Source organism: Nipponia nippon, unplaced genomic scaffold, assembly GCF_047370975.1.
Source record: "Nipponia nippon isolate SJK-2023a ecotype South Korea unplaced genomic scaffold, ASM4737097v1 scaffold_13, whole genome shotgun sequence".
Classification (NCBI taxonomy): Eukaryota; Metazoa; Chordata; class Aves; order Pelecaniformes; family Threskiornithidae; genus Nipponia; species Nipponia nippon.
This window is the reverse complement of record NW_028262324.1, coordinates 15706638-15722204: the sequence shown is the minus strand read 5'-3', so window position 1 is coordinate 15722204 and position 15567 is coordinate 15706638. Positions and strand designations below refer to the sequence as shown.

General features: G+C 45.9%; 1 protein-coding gene across 9 annotated transcripts in view; it reads right to left on the bottom strand.

Moving 5' to 3' along the window:
* The window catches only part of ZBTB46 (zinc finger and BTB domain containing 46), a 60156-nt gene extending 49007 nt beyond the window's left edge, over window positions 1–11149 (bottom strand). Inside the window, exons 1-4 of one of the 9 annotated variants that reach the window (XM_087750229.1) lie at window positions 11036–11149; window positions 10344–10524; window positions 3743–3870; window positions 1786–1925 (exon numbers count right to left, since the gene is read on the bottom strand). In XM_087750229.1, coding sequence (XP_087606355.1) covers window positions 1786–1839 — 54 coding nt within the window. In that variant the 5' untranslated portion in view covers window positions 1840–1925; window positions 3743–3870; window positions 10344–10524; window positions 11036–11149. Of the gene's footprint in view, window positions 1–1785; window positions 1926–3742; window positions 3871–10343; window positions 10567–10654; window positions 10788–11035 lie in introns of those variants that run through there. The other 8 variants (XM_087750228.1, XM_087750237.1, XM_087750233.1 and 5 more) reach the window with 8 other exon arrangements.
* Window positions 11150–15567: the final 4418 nt, after the last annotated feature.

Here is a 15567-nt window from a genome sequence, read left to right as displayed (position 1 = left end):
ATTTTTTAAATTCCTCTGCAAAGGAGCTCTGTAAGGTGAGACTGGGCTTGAAACGCCTCCTTGCACAAGACGACACAGGGTGTATATAAGTTTCACTTTTATCCAATTAAAGACAAGAGAAATGCATAGGATTCCTCCTATCCATGTGCCCTGTGCTGAAAAGAATGGAGAATGAAAAACCCCAACATACCCTTAGCAACTGAAAAGGGCGGTACCTGTGCTTATTCTCCTAAACGGGAGAGCAAACAGAAGAGTCGCGATATTAATGGATGATAACTCCCTGCAAAGACACTGCTCGTGAGCTTTACAAGTGCAAATCTCCAGAAATAAAGTGTTTTCTCATAAGTGTGCTTGAAGAAGAGCACGCGAGTCTAGAAGAGTTTTAAGTTCGTGATACTAGATACCCCAAAATGATATTCGTATGTTCAGCTTTGTTCAAAGTAGATGCAAGTAACAGCTTATAAAAATGAACAGTTGCCAAAAAAGAAACTCTTCTACCCTAGTCCGATTCATGAAACTGATCGTTCGTTGTTTCAGTTGGTCATTCCAACCACAACTCTGAATTCACAGAGGAACAGGCAGATGTTTGTAAACAGACCAAACCAGACCCTTGGGCCAAAGAGGTTACTCACAACTCACGGTTTCATGAAAACAGCAGTGTACCACTTTTCCCTTATGACTAGGGATGAGAATGTTTAATTACAGCCCAACAGCTCATGTTCATCCTTACGGGTTAGGAGTCACAGGAAGAAAATAAAAGTTTCATCATTCAGTTTGAGAAATACTACAGAATTACAGAAAAGGCAAGAATTTGGGAGGCAAACGATTTCCAGTGAACTTAAACCCCAAACTAGTTATATTTTTATTATCAGATTTGAGAGGCGCACTCAATTGTCAATGACTGTAGGGAAAAAAACAAACCAAACCAAAAAACCACAGGCCTCTGCCAGTATTTAATTAAATTCTGCCTGACGAGGATTCACTAAAATTCCTCCAATTTCAAGCCAATGCTACCCCATCACCAACAGCATTAAAACATCATCTCCGTTTAGCATCTCTGTAGTAGCTACAATCCAGAAAGTCCACGAGTAAAGCTCAAACAGCAGCAGCAGGGCAAGCATTACACCTTCAGGGGCTGTAACACACCGGCAAAGAAATCACTCGCTCGAACCACTAGTTCTCAGGGCAGGCAAAGACTCCAACTCCCCGTCGGTCCAGGTTAGATTTAGTCAGGAAATACAATACGTTTAAGACATCATCAGTTCACAATCGCTTCTACCATGAAAATACATAGATCTGAACGCAATTAGGCATTAAAAGGCGGCCAATTTCAGCAAAATAAGGACATGCAAAACACTACACGCTTCTAGTCATTCATATCATCAAAGCTTCGTTTCTGCAATCCAAACACGAACCACGAACAAATTCTAACTCCAATAAGCAGAACATAAAATAACAGGGAGCTTTCATTAAACATTTCACCCTCTGCTCCAGAACTTTGAACTAGAAACTTGGCTTTGGCCTTTGACCTGTCAAACCATCTACCTGATGTTACGGGGCCGGCTGCAGCGTGCAGAAGCTGGACACCACAAAAGTGCAACCAAAAGACAGAATTTAGAAACTGTGAAGTTAAAAATAGGAGGGGGGGAAGACCAGAGATGCACGTTTTGCTATAGTGTTCTTCAAGTAATAAGCAGTGAAAAGATTTTCAGTGATTTTGTTAGAGGAAGCATGCAGACTTTAATATTCCACAAAAAAATAAAATCCAAGACAATTACTTCTTACCAGTAACAAACTGGGTTCCAGGTCTAGTGTTTCTCCTACAACAGCTGAGGACATCAACAGCCCTAGGGCAGCACAGGTAGTGCACTTTCCTGCGACCTTCCAGTAGCACTGGTATGAACTCTTGTAGGAGAAAGACAGAACTACGATAAAAAACAAAACCAAAAGAAGTTATTAGCATTCAACTACAAGATTGCTGAACAACTCTGATACATTTTAAAGTCCTTTCCCTCCAAACTCAGTTATAACACCCCTTTTTATGACAACAAACCCCCAAAAATGTTAACTCAAAGCGTATCAATACGTCGCAGGCAATGAAATCCTGGTTACCTTTTCGCAATAATATAAGCAAGAGTTACTTCTTCAAGTATGGGAAAGAAAAGTCTAATTTTAGATACTAAAACTTCAAACAGATCCTTGAAACAACAGTGTTTCCTGTTTGGTAGCTTTTCAAAACATTCTCACTTTAATGACTTTTTAAAGAGACATTTGTGGCCTGAAGGGCACTAATTCACCTTATCTGACCTATAAAACACTGAGGTTAAAAAGCTACCAATACAACTCCTGAAAAAAAAAAAAAAATAAAAATTAAGTTTGCAGCGGAATATTCAAGAGAATTTCCTCTTGAAACGTTTCATGGCCAGTTTCCACTGGCTGACACCATTCTAGGCTAAGAGACTAAACAACCCCAAGATTTTGAGATTTCTGTGTAAAATATAGATACTTTGGTATAGTAAGGCACCTTCACAGATAGACTTCTCAGGTAAAATATTAACGTTTATGATTACAAGGTATAAAGAATCGGAATAGCTCATCTACACACGGGTTTTTTGTCTGTGAGGACGCATCCGCTGTAACTATCATCTTGTACACCTGTTTTTCTTATACAAAACAGACTTTATTTTCTTCAGAATAGCCTATTCACTACACTTGCAATGCTTCAACTAAAACTTCTGACTACACTTTATTCAAAACTTTATACTGTTTATATACTGTTAGTCATTACAGCAAAGCATTTGCCATATATTCCTGGTCTCCGTATTTCAGACATCTTCAATATACAGATTAGCTCTTTCAGTGAAAATAAACTATAACTCAATATCGCTGATTTCAAGACTGACCTTCTGTAGCAACAGATTGTGAAAGAAAACATCAGAAGATAAAACTTAAGAAAGCTTTTCCAATACAAACTAAAGTCATTATAAACGGTGAAATAACATATTTAATAAACAAATGAAGTAATAAGCAAAATCCAAGCATTCTTATGGCAACAAGCAGAACTGTGAAAATCTTCAAAACAAATCTGACCCAATTGAAGCAAATACCATTGACTTTGTTCTCAATTTCTATTTCAGACTGCCAAGTCTTGCCTTTCTCTAATTCTGATTGCTTCTCCATAGCAATTGTTTTGGCTAGCTCTTTTTAGTCCTATTATTTAGACAGTTAACAAAAATAAAGTGGGGGAGTGAGGGAGCCAGACCGACACAGACACATGGGAAATTAATTTGTCAGCAAAGTGTAAAAGTAATACGTATTTTCACTTAAGTCTTCGGACTGTTACTGTTAAGACTCTCATTTACACCTCTGTCCCAGGGTCACAAAATGAGCCAGAATAGTCGGCTAAGAACGGTAAAGCTGAGACCTGTACTATTTTGCACTGCTCTGCGGTTTTTCTTCTTGCTTTGAGCTCTGCACCTGTTTTCCTCTTCTAATCGAACAGAAGAGAACCAAGTGACCATGATTAATGGAGGCAGCCCTGCCACAAGGTAGGAGCAGGAGAATAGCCAGAGGTATTCCTTCAACTTCTGCAGTTGTGTAAGATTTCTAAACCAGCCTTTGTTATCAATGTTAAGTCAAATTTTATAAAGAACCGTAAGTCCTCATGGCAATGTTATCTCCAGCTGCTCTCTCTCTTTCCCTTACCATGTTACAAAAATATCTTTAAATGCCGAGAACTTACCAATATTTGAAAATGTTTTCTGTTAGCAAAAATAAACGTTGCGATGTTTCACAGCTTGATATTGTGTGATTTAATGAATAGAGGAGAATAGTCTCTGGTAACAAGCTCCAAAAGGTTCATCAGATGTCCTGTATTTGGGAATGGAAAGAATAGGAGGCAAAAATTAAAATCTAAACTTAATACAAAAACCTTCAGTGTCACATAACTACAAGCAACAGTTAAAATAACTGTACATTTACAACACTGCTTGCCATTTCAGACAAGAAGTACCCTGATATATAGGAAATATATTCTGACATATAGGAAAAGTTATTTAGCTCTTGTGTTAAGTTAGAGTTTAACATACAAATTTTAAGACTATTAACAACTTCAAAGCACTTCTGTCGAAGCACAGTCAGAAGAAGTCACTGTAAAAACCAGTACTTTATAGGAGGATTTCAAACAATTTTAACAATCTTGTTTGTTCTAGTTAACACCATAAAGTTTCAGTTAGCGTTTCTGCGACACCTGCCATCCACACACTTTAAATGGGGTTACTATTAATCTAACCTCACAGTTACAGTGATTCCCCTCCAAACCAAAATATTTGCCTGAGGTTACAGAAAAAAATACGTGCCCGCATCATACAAAAGTCAGGTATTTGAGTTCTATTCCCACCCAACTCGACTGAATCACAGCCTTCAAAAGCCAGTGTCACCCTCAAGTTAAAGAACAGCGTGCACAAAAGCACTAAGTAAAGCAGTTTCCTCCTCTTAGAAAATTTAAAAATTTTGAAAAAAGAAAACCCACAGAGATAAAGATGCAAATGCCTAACAGAAGGTAAAAGTTTTCTTTTCCATGCCTGTAAAACCTATGCAGCCCGAAATACAATATTCCAACTGGTAACAATTTGCTAAGACAACAGGATGCACCTTTCCTTACAGGGCACTAGGTGCATGCTCTAGTTCAAAATGCTTACTTGCAGTAATAGTTCTTTGTATTTCCTCTGCATTTCACTTACTCATTTCCCCATAACTTCCAACCCTGTCCACGTGCCTGTCTCTCCATCATGGAGAGCTCCACTGCGGTACAGAAACAGTTGCTCGTATCATTCCCCTATTTTTGTTCCCTGTTCTCTCTCTCATCTGGTCGCACCAAGAACAGATCCAACGCTACCCATGCCACGGACCTTGCAGAACGCAGTGAGAACATGGAAGAGCTAGCCAGGACTTAAAAAGCAAGGATCTTACAGGGTACCAGGCTTGAGAATTCTGGTGATATCCAAAAAAAAAAAAAAAAAAAAAAAAAAAAAAAAAGAATTTCGCTACAGATATATCTGCTTCTCTAGCAGTGAAGATTAAAAAACAACCTGAAAAAATCCAAATGCCTGTGGCTAGTACGGCACTTACCTGTCCGAGTGCTACTAACTCCTACAAGACCTTAAGCCCTTAAGCTTCCACTTAAAAAAAAGAGTCACAAAAGTAATCTAAGCAAAAAGACTTTGCTCCTGTGCATCTGTTAGACAAAAAACAATGTAAAAAGTACCTTTAAAAAAAAAAAAAGAGGATTAAAGAAATGCAAGCATATCACACTGGGAATTGCCCTGAAGAATGGTTTCCCCAAACTCTCTCACTGGTTTTTGGCTTTTTAACTAGGGGATCTTTGCTAAAGTTCCCAAACTCAGTACATAAAAAGGGAGGGAGCCAAAGGAGGAAGAATCATGAGGTAATTTTTAAAGAGAAGTCTAGCAGTGGGAAGAACCAAGGGAAAGAGCACCTAAGAGACAGAAAAGACACGTAAGGAGTCAGGAATAATCCAAGAGCAAAAGAATCAACTAGTGCAAAACTAAAGATAACATACGAGGTGCTCTGTGAACAATCTAATTTTGTTTTTCTAATTCATGGTACAAGCACTTAGTGCCTTGGGTAAGTATCCCTTTTTACTTTTTCGTATAAATCTCATAATCCAGATTTGATCAACTATTATTAAAAAAATAAATAAATAAAAAGAAGTGGATTGAAGCCAAGGAGGATACAGTGGTAATAAGAAGGAAGTCAATAAACTAGTTTTATATTTAGCCACCACCTCATTCTCCAATACTATAGTGGCAGGACTTGCAGGAGTACTGCATCCCGACTACTTGGTTTATCAGTACTTAAATTACTTGGTGTCAGGTTTGGGTATTTTAAGCACCTAATGGCTAATACAGACCATCGATTCTTCTCTCTCAGAGCATGATTCGAGCACTAGTCAGAAAGGTATTTCCCCCAACGGTGTATTCGTGCAAAAGGTGCAAATTCTGTTTAACCCTTTCCTCAAAGACAGTGACCTAACCACCTGAAATACCAACTCTTGCTGCAGAGTTGTGCATCACAAGGTGAGAAATACCAGCAAGCAAACTCGCTTGGATGGAACAAGTGGCTTGTTCAACACCGGAGGAGGAAATAATTAGGGAAGATAACTAGGTATTTAAGCATACACAGGTATAAACGTATTCTTTAATACGTAAAACCCTACTCACTTTTCTAAGTATGGTTCTTCAGCAGCTAAATTCCTGGCACACACACTGACATTCTTGTTACTAAGTTTATTTTAATCCACACACAAGCTAGTAGCGGTGTTTGTAGAATATTTCTGACGCCTTGTTGCCTCCCTCCTTTACAGGGGACCCCAACTCAGTTTTACTGTAAAGCCAAAGCCAGGCAACTTCCAACATCTGCAGAATGTTTTTCTTCCCGAGAGCATACGCAAGCCAAGCCAGTAACAGGACAGAAGGGATCACCATTGTGTGGGCTGGGACAAAAGCCAGCCGCATCCCCAAAAAGCAAGGTAAAAAGGTGGGTTTCAGCTCTAGCTTGGCACCTACCTGTTACGTTTCAGCAAAGCTACTGCCCTTCTCGGCAGCTGCACCGCTTGCTCCCGCACACACGTGTACCCTTACCTACGCGCAACAAAACACCGCAAAGTGGAACACGTTTCCATCTAATTAGAATTACCGTCAAGGATCTCATCCTGCCTGCGAAGCACGGAAGCTATTCAAAACCAACATTTCAACAGCAGTCGAAACACAAACTGATGTTTCTTAAATATATGGGTATGGAAGAAAGTTAAAGCAGCTGTTCAGAAAATAACTGCACCACAGCTAACTTGGTAAGGGACAGAAAACCCCACCCACGAGCTTCCGAACTCCGCCATATCTCGTAGGAAATTCAGTGAGGAATTCACACTAGCTTGCATTTATGAAGAATAAGCAGGTTTAGCACAACTATGATTTTTCATCAGTATATTAGAAAATGTTTTGGAAGAGCCGAGTAAACCCTGGCACCCCTGTTTCACAGCGGGGGAGACAGATAAAAAGCAGTTACGACACCAGCCCCTTCAATCAACAGCTACGGGATGGGAACTGAATCCCAAGCAGCTATCCCTGCAAACCGACCTCCTTGCGCATCCAAATACACCAAGGCAGCACCAACCAGAAAACTACTGAGCGGTTTAGGAAAGCTGAGATTCTTTCCTCTTGCATCTCAAGTGAAAGAAGTCTCGCAACAAGCGACACGCGCTTTTATTTCTCATCCTGCCTAAAGCACTGAAGATCTAGAGGGAATTGAGAAAACCAACTACTGAAGGTTGTATTTAAGGGGCCTGTAACACAAACATATCACCGAATGAAACAAAAAGTCCCCAAGAAGGTATGAAGTGAAGTTGTGAAGCAACGAATTTTAACACTGGAGTCCTGACTGTCATTGTACTTGGCCAAAACATCATAAAAACGCTCACGGAGATCCTTAGGCGAGGAGTAAGGTCGCAGTCCTTCACGCAGACCAAACGCCTCCCTCTGTCTCACGGCCGTGGTAGGTCCTTGTACTCTCGCCTAACGTGACCCCTGCTATCTACAGGCAGCCCCGCAGCACGCTCGCTTTCACTATTAATACATATTAAGTTTCAAATATCACACACGTAAAACACAGGTAGGCTACGCGCTTAAAAATATTCAAGCCAGTTGTAAGCCAGAAGCCAAACAGAAACACGGCATTAGTCCTTTTGTGCGAAGCGTCAGAATTTTCTAGGGGAACGCTCACCGCCAGGAATGGACACGAACCGCTGGCTCCTGGGAATTATAACGGACATGTGGGATAACCATTACAGCTGCAGGTAGCTCTTCAAAGACTTAAACTAAGCCCTCTCTTTGCCCTTTTGTTTGCCCATTAAACTAAGCACACAGGAGCAAGGAAAACCCCTGTGAATGCTTTTTACCAATTTAGGGGGAGTCTAGAGAGCATTACAGAGTGCTGTGGAGCAGCCAGTAAAACCGGCAAGAACACGAAGGGAAAAATGTCCTGGGAAAGGTTGAGCTGTTTATGAAATAATTCTGCTCTGAAAGCAAGCAATAGCAGCTTGGATTGGGTGTTAGCCTGCTGCTGCGCTGCCGGGAGGACAGGAAACTTTGCTTAGAAACTTCAAAAACACGTATCTAAAAAAAAAATCCACCCAAGTGGATAGCAAAGACAAAAAGAATATGCTCAACCTCACAGCAACACAAGACGTTACCGGAGGAAAAGCAGGCGTATTAACAGCAAATAACAGATCTTTCAACCACGAGGCATTTTTCCATTCGACGGAGGACTGCTGAGGAGGGGGGGCTGCTAAACTGGTTTTCCTCTAAGTGCTTCCAGTTATAACAAAAAAAAAAAAAAAAATCCTCTTGCGAAGAACATATCCACTGTTGTACAACTGTCCCAGAAAACAAAGACCACGGGGAGAAAGTGGCCCATTTTCCTCAGTCTCCAAGAACCCCGTGTACAGGTCATGTTTTCAAAGGCTCAATCCTACACACTCTAGAATGAAGCAGCATTTAAAGTGCATGAATAAACATCTAATGTTAGAATTATTACAACACCCCGTTTTTTGGTACCGTCCTAAAATTGACTGAATTACACCAAAGCTAACGCAGAGTCTATGAAAACAACTGCGAGAGAAGTTTAGCTGTGAGTGAGTTTCCCCCTCCTGGACAGGCTGCATCAAAAGCAAAAGACTAGTTTTCTGTTTCAGTTACGGTTATCCCACTAGCATACCCAAGCACATAATATTTTTTGGGAACCTATGTTTGGGAGCTCCCCTAAATACGGTTTTGTAGCTCTCCCTCCAGCCCATGGGGCAGCCTCCTCTACCCATTTCTTGTCAGTTCCCAAAAAACACCTTAAATTCCTCACCACACGCTGAAAATATTGTGACTAATAATACACTCCACCCATTTTTTTCCATCACTAAGGATTTCAAAATATAAAACTTGACAAACAGTGAGAGAAGCTAGACAGAATTTAGAAGGGGAAAGTAAAATTTTATTTCCAATTAAAAAGATGTTATAAAAACATAGAATGTTCAAGCAAGGTAGTGATAAAAGTGGAAGAGCTATCCAGTCACAGCAAGCTTCCTCCTCAAAATTACATTTTCCTCACTCTTCTTGGATAACATAGCTTTTTCTTTTAATCCCCACAGGAAAAAAAAAAAAAAAAAAAAAGAAAAAATACTCCCTCTCCTTGTCGAGAAAATACATTTAATGCATTAGAAGCAGAGCTGCTCTATGTACACAGAGAATCCACACTTGTAATAAATACTTGATCGAGTTCAAGAACTGAGACCTAGATCTATATTACAGTGACTAAATGCTAAAAATGATACCAGTGATGCAATTAAAATGCACGCAAGAACTTTGGTACAGGTGTCTACAATACCACTGTTTGCAAAACACATCTCCTAATTAGCATGGCTTTAAACAATGCTGATAATAATCCGGTCCTGTAAAGCTTGCCAAATGAATCATTGAGATTGCAAAATAAAAAGCATGAGGAATTCATTAAAGAGCTGTTAAACTCTCCTTTGTTTATCTTTCCCCTGTCAGGTGTAAAAATAAATAAATATCGGTTTGTATCTCCGTTTGTATCCAAACGCTCAGCTTCACAACAACGCGCCGGTGAAGAACCTCCTCAGGAGGTACCAACATTTTTTTTTTTTTCCTCCTCCGTTTCAAAAGAGAAATCCTCCCACTATTACAGTCCTGAAAATCTGCTCCATTCTCTATTTGTCATCTGGGATTGAGTTATCAGACACTACTTGTATTACTTTGGGAACTGACATGTCTATTTACAGAGACACAAAGGCAATCCAGCAGCACAACCCCTTCTTTTACCAGCACCTTTCACAGCACCTCTCCTTCTCCCCTCGGCCAAATTTTACAAACACTTTCTTCTGAGGAGGGGGGAAGACACCTCACTAGTTTCCCAGCATGACAGAAAACATTTCCAGCCACTTTTGCACTTGTTACAGCCTTATGAAAAATCACCTATATCCCCCCAAAGGAACAGCATTATTTTTTCAAGGTTTTTTTTTTGTTTGTTGGTGGTTTTTTTTTTTCAGAATAAAAAGAGGGTCACTTCCCCCATTTCAGCCTGCAATTAAAATGGAGGCAAGGCCAGGCGATCTATGTCTGGCTTTAGGGGGAGACAATAACCCAAAACAGGCCTGGCTTTTAAAAAAAAAAAAAAAAAAAAAAAAGAGAGAGGAGAGAGAGAAAGAGAGACAGGCAGAAAGAGAGAAATACAACATGCTTCACCAGTATTATTACCTCATCCCTTTTTCCAAGCAGTTTTGAACCACACTCCTGACAAACTCTTGGTCCAACTTGCACGGATGCTGGTTTTTAGGGGGCGGAAAGGGTTTTAATGCTGGAGCCGGGATTGAGGCTGGCTATTCGCAAGTGGAGCTGCTGTTAAAATGCCCCCTTGTCTCTTCTCCTCTCCCTTGAGCTGGGTGTTGACGCAGCAGAAATTACCAGCTGGAAAATTCCCCTTTTGGAGGTTACGGGGGGGGGGGGGGCGGGCGGAGGAGCGAGGGGAGGGGAGGGCCGGGGGAGGGGGGTTAAACCCTGTCACTTACCAAGTTAAGCCATCCACCCACACCAAATAAGACATCGCGTCCCAAAGAAGACACCGTGCCCCCCTCCGCGGGCAAAGGGAGCGATCGGCCCCCGCTCCCCCCCGCGGCGGAGGAGGGTGCCGGGGTGGAGGGCTTGGGGGGGGGGGGGGGAAGAGATAATTAACGGTGATAATAAATGAGGCGGCGGGGGGGGGCTCCCCGCCGCCCCCGGAGCGCTACCCGCCTCGCCTCGCCTCAGGGCGGCCGCGGGGATGGGGGCGGCCCGCCCCGCCGCTGCCGCCGCAGGGGGCGGGCGGCCATGGCGACCCCCGCTCGCCTCAGGAGGGGCGGCGGGGGGGGGGGGGGGGGAGGGGGCGGGGGGGCGGGCGGCGGCGCGCTTACCTGGGCCCCATGGAGGAGAGCGGGGTCTCGGAGCGGCCGGAGCTCTGGCTCCGTCGGTCACTCCGTGCCTCTCCTCCGGGTGGGGAGGGGACGGGGACAGGGGGAGGAGGGCGGAGGAGGGGGGAGAAGCCGGCGGAGGGGGGAGGCGGGGGGGGGGAGGAGGGGGGCGCCCGGGCGCGCTCCCGCCGCTCCCTCGGGCGCGCGGGGCGCGAGCCCGCGGCGGGCGGGGGGGCGGTGCCGCGCGGCGCGTGCCGGCGCTTTCCCCGCCCCTTTTCTCCCCGCTGATTGGCTAACAGCGGGCGTAAGCACCGCCCCTTCGCTCTGCCCCGCCCCTTTCCCCGCCCCTTGCGCCGGTGGGGGCAGGGGGGGGGCGCCGGCGGCGGCTCTGCCACTGCCGGACACCGGAAGTGAGGGAGGGCGGGGGCGCGCGCCCGCGCTCGGCCGCGCGGGGCACGACGGGGTGAGGCGGCGGCGGCGGGGCCGAGGCGGCGGCGGCCCTGCCCCGGCCCGCGGCTCTGCCCCGGCCCCGCTCCGCGCCGGACCCCGGCCCCGCTCCCTCTGGGGCGTCTCCTGATTCGCCTCGCCGCGGCGGCAGGTGCGCCTGGCCCGGGGAGGGGGCGCGCCGCGCCGCCGCGGCCGGCTGGCCCCCCTCGTCCGGGTGCGTCCCCTCAGGCCCACCGCGGCCTCCCCGGGAGCCCGCAGCAGGCGGGATGAAGGACGGGGGTTTGCTCGTCACGCGAGGCTGCGCTCGCGGCGGCGCTGGGCCGCTGCCCCGGGGGTGCTGCAGCCGCCTCAGCACCTTGCGGGGGAAAAAAAAATACCCACACTTTTCCGCTGTCTTAAGAAATAAGCCGTACTTCACCCAAGCCCCTGGAGAAACAAAATAAAAGATCTGCAGCCCCGCCGACTTCAGAGCTCCCTGACCTCACTGGGCAGCGGGGCGCTGGCCCGGCTTAATGGCTGGAGAGCGTGGCCGGAGGTCTGGAGAAGGAGGTTTTGCGGCCGCGAAATGGAGATCAGAGTTCCTCCTCGGCGTAGGGCGCCGTCGGATGCGGGGATGAAAAACCTCTCGTTGCAACAAAAGGCAGGATTTTGCCCTTTTGGCTGTCGCGCTGAAGGATCTGACAGAAACTGCCCTATATTTCAAAGGACGGAGCTTAACAGGACAGGATAGGTCTGGAGCGCGGAGGAAGCCGACGCCGATCGTACGATAGCTGTGGCGAGCAAGAGAATCGCTCTTGAAATCTGTGTGGTTGCTGGCTTGTGAAAGCAGGAGCTGGTCCAGCAGATAAAATGTTTTCAAACTGTTCATCAACATTTGCATACTGTGATTGTGCCCAAAATTGGGGAAACGCACACAGGAGTAACTTGGGTTGGCCATTTGTTTGCGGAGTTAACTGGCTTAGGTGTGTAATCACAGTAATTGCCCAGATAATTGCGTGCCTAAGGTTTAAAAATTTCCTCCGTGGTTTCCTTTCCCTCATCCTGTATGTTTTCTTCATCTCTCGCTTTCAAGTAGGCAGACCTGCTGTTGAAACCTCGGCGCTGACTTTTATGCCTACTCTTTATTCAAATCCATTTCTACAAGGTGCTTTTAATCTCTAGGACGTCCCCTCACAAAAAGTGTATTTTCCACTTTTTAGTCTGTAATTTAAATAAACAGATGTTCTGTCATGTGTTTCTTCCCCCCCATTTCCTCCTACAAACCCTAAATACCTTTAATTTTGAAAAGAGTATGAATAAACCTGATTAATGAAAATGAAATGTCTTTTAACTCCGGCATGTTTTTAATTACCTCTTTGCTTTATATTGCGACAGAGTCCAAGCAGCACCTTCCTAGAAAGAGCTCCATTAAAATGCAAATGAAGACTTTGCAGAAGTTGTCTGTTAATGCAACGAAGGACACAATTTCTTAGACTTAAGCAGCACAAAATCGTCGCCAGGCGGGATTTCCCGCTGCCACCTGCTCTTTTCTACACGCACAATCCTGCGTCTTCGCCTCGGCGTACGCACGTTTGCCGGGCTCTGTCACCTGTGGGCGAGGAGCACCGGAACTAAACAGCCAAAATCCCTTTTCCACCCTAAATGCTCAGCCGGTTTTCACGTGAAGCTCTCCCGCCTGCGCCTGCAGGTGTTAAATCCTTGTGCTTTAAGTCTTTCTTTTTTTTAGGCTCCACGCTGACATGTGAAGGTTGGGGGGGCTGACTGAAGGCTATAGGGGTTGATTGAAAATGGACCTATATCTTTATGCAAATATATCTATTTTGCATAAAATCTATATTACATCTGGTTGCAGCTAGAAGCACTCCTGCCTTTCCTCGCTCCTCTGTATTTGAGACCGAGCTCCCCCTCTTATCCCAAAGCTCCTCAGGTTCAGCGCGTACATTTCCCTCCTCTCCTCCCCCCCAGGTTTTCTTCCCCGGGTCTTTGTTGGAAGAAAGTATTTATTTCTGTCGTATTTATTTGTGTGTCAGCCTGGGCTGACTCCCCCAGCGCAGCAGCAGCTGCAGCCTGGGCACTGCCCTGGGGAACGCTCTCCAAGAGGGGGAGGGTGGCGGCAGGCCGAGTTTCCCAGAGCTCTTCCGCACAAAGGATTTCAGGAGACTTGAAAAGGTTTAATATTCTTTTGCCAATCACGCTGTCCCCTCGCCTCCTTTAATTAGGAGTTTGTATTGTATTTTAGGTAAATACTGCAATTGCTCAGCCTGTCCTTAGAAGAGAGGTGGTTTCTCCTCATAAAGAAGGAAAGAACGTGCGTGGAAAAAAGGAAGAGGATAGGAAAAAAGATGAGCTGGAGGAAAAATCAGGGTAGTTCGTGCGATTTTTGGTGTGCAAAGCGCCATAAACGAGGTGCGCAAAGGAGAGGTTAAGAGCGTAACGATGCTCCTCTTCGGAGAAATGTCAGGGGCGACAGACCGTGTGTTTCCAGCCCGAGTCGACGCCCTTTGCACGCCACCGTATCACAGATTTCATCAAGGCAGAGACCGCCGGAGGTGAGGACTTTAATCGCACCGCCGATAGCTTTTAGCCACTGGGGAAACAGGTAAAAGTCAGATTGCTCTAGCACAAGAGAGTTTGGAATCGCCCCGACACGCTCCCTTGCTTTCTTTACGAAGGGCATGCGTGCGAGCGCTCGAACGTACCCCCAGCCACCGGCACAGCCGAGCCGAAGCCGCGCGCCAACGCTTAGTGGCTCGTCGTTGTCGCTGGCTGGCGAATTAAGCGCATGCGGACTCGGGCGCCCGTCGTCGAATTCTGCCTCCCTGCGCCTCTGTGATCACTCCCTGGACGATCGCAGCGACCGGCCAGCCCTCCTGTGCCCCGTCCTCCCGCTGTCCCCTCTGCCAGGGCAAGGTGGGACCGGACTGGGGAGCAGCGGTGGAGGAAAGCTGCCTGGGTTGCTGCGTTTGTACCGCATCCCCTTTGCAAAATCATCCGTAATGCTGAAGCATTCTCGCTCCAGCTCCTTTCAGCTCTGCTCTACCTTATATTCACCGCAGCTGTAGGAGATTTTACATTTAAAATGATTTCTTGTGTGTCCTTGTCATGTGGTCAGTTTGGAAGCAGGCTGAGAAAACCCAAATGGCCTAATTAGTCTGTTTTTTCCCCTACAAAAGTTTTGTGCTCTGAAATAGAGGCGCAAAACTATTCCTGAGCGATCCCTGATCCGTAAGCCCTGCTCGCAGTGATCCCCCTTTTGCTTCCCCGTCCCGTACGTGGTAGACACGGATCTCCATCACCAAAGCCTGTTCTTCCCCAACTCCAGCAGGAAGAAAGCCATTTTGCAGGGCTCTGCTCCTCCTCCTCACGGCGGCTCTGGATCCCTGAGAATCCTGGGACCATCAACTTCATCAGCCACATCGAGAGCAGCTCGCTGATGGCGGAGGAAGGGGTTAAAGGACCCACATTCCTGTCCCTCTGCTCCGATCAAAGGTCAGGCGGTTCTTTAGGTGAAGGAAGGGAGGGAGGTGGTGTGCAGCCCTGACCAGGTCATTTGAGGAGTAAACCACATCTGAGGCGAGCTAATGAAGCGGTATTTGTCTCTCTCACAGGCACACACTCCCGGTCTGTGCCGGGCAAGTTAGAATTCCTTCTCTAGTGGGAGTGAAGATGTCGATTGTATTTTTTCCATGATGTGTATTGAGGCATTTGCTAGGTTGTGGGAGTAAACACTTGGGGGAATTCTCCATGCGCTAGCGAGGGCAAGTCACAAGCCTACTAAATATGGTGAATGAAGATTACAAAAAAACCCTGGAGAATAAAACTCCCTCTTTCCACCCCATCTCCCCCCACCACCACCCCCGCATACTTTTTCTCCTTATCGTGCACTGCTGTTTCACTGCTTGCCGGGCAAATCCATTGCCATTTGTGTGACTAAACACATTGCGCTGCTTTAGTTTTTATTTTCTGTACTGAAGGGCAGCACTGGGGTGGTCCTTCACGTCTTCACCACTACCCGAGGAGCACCGCGCCATCCTGCTGGAGAAAGCAGAGACACCAAATATTCAACGGGGGGGAACAGCAGGAAATGC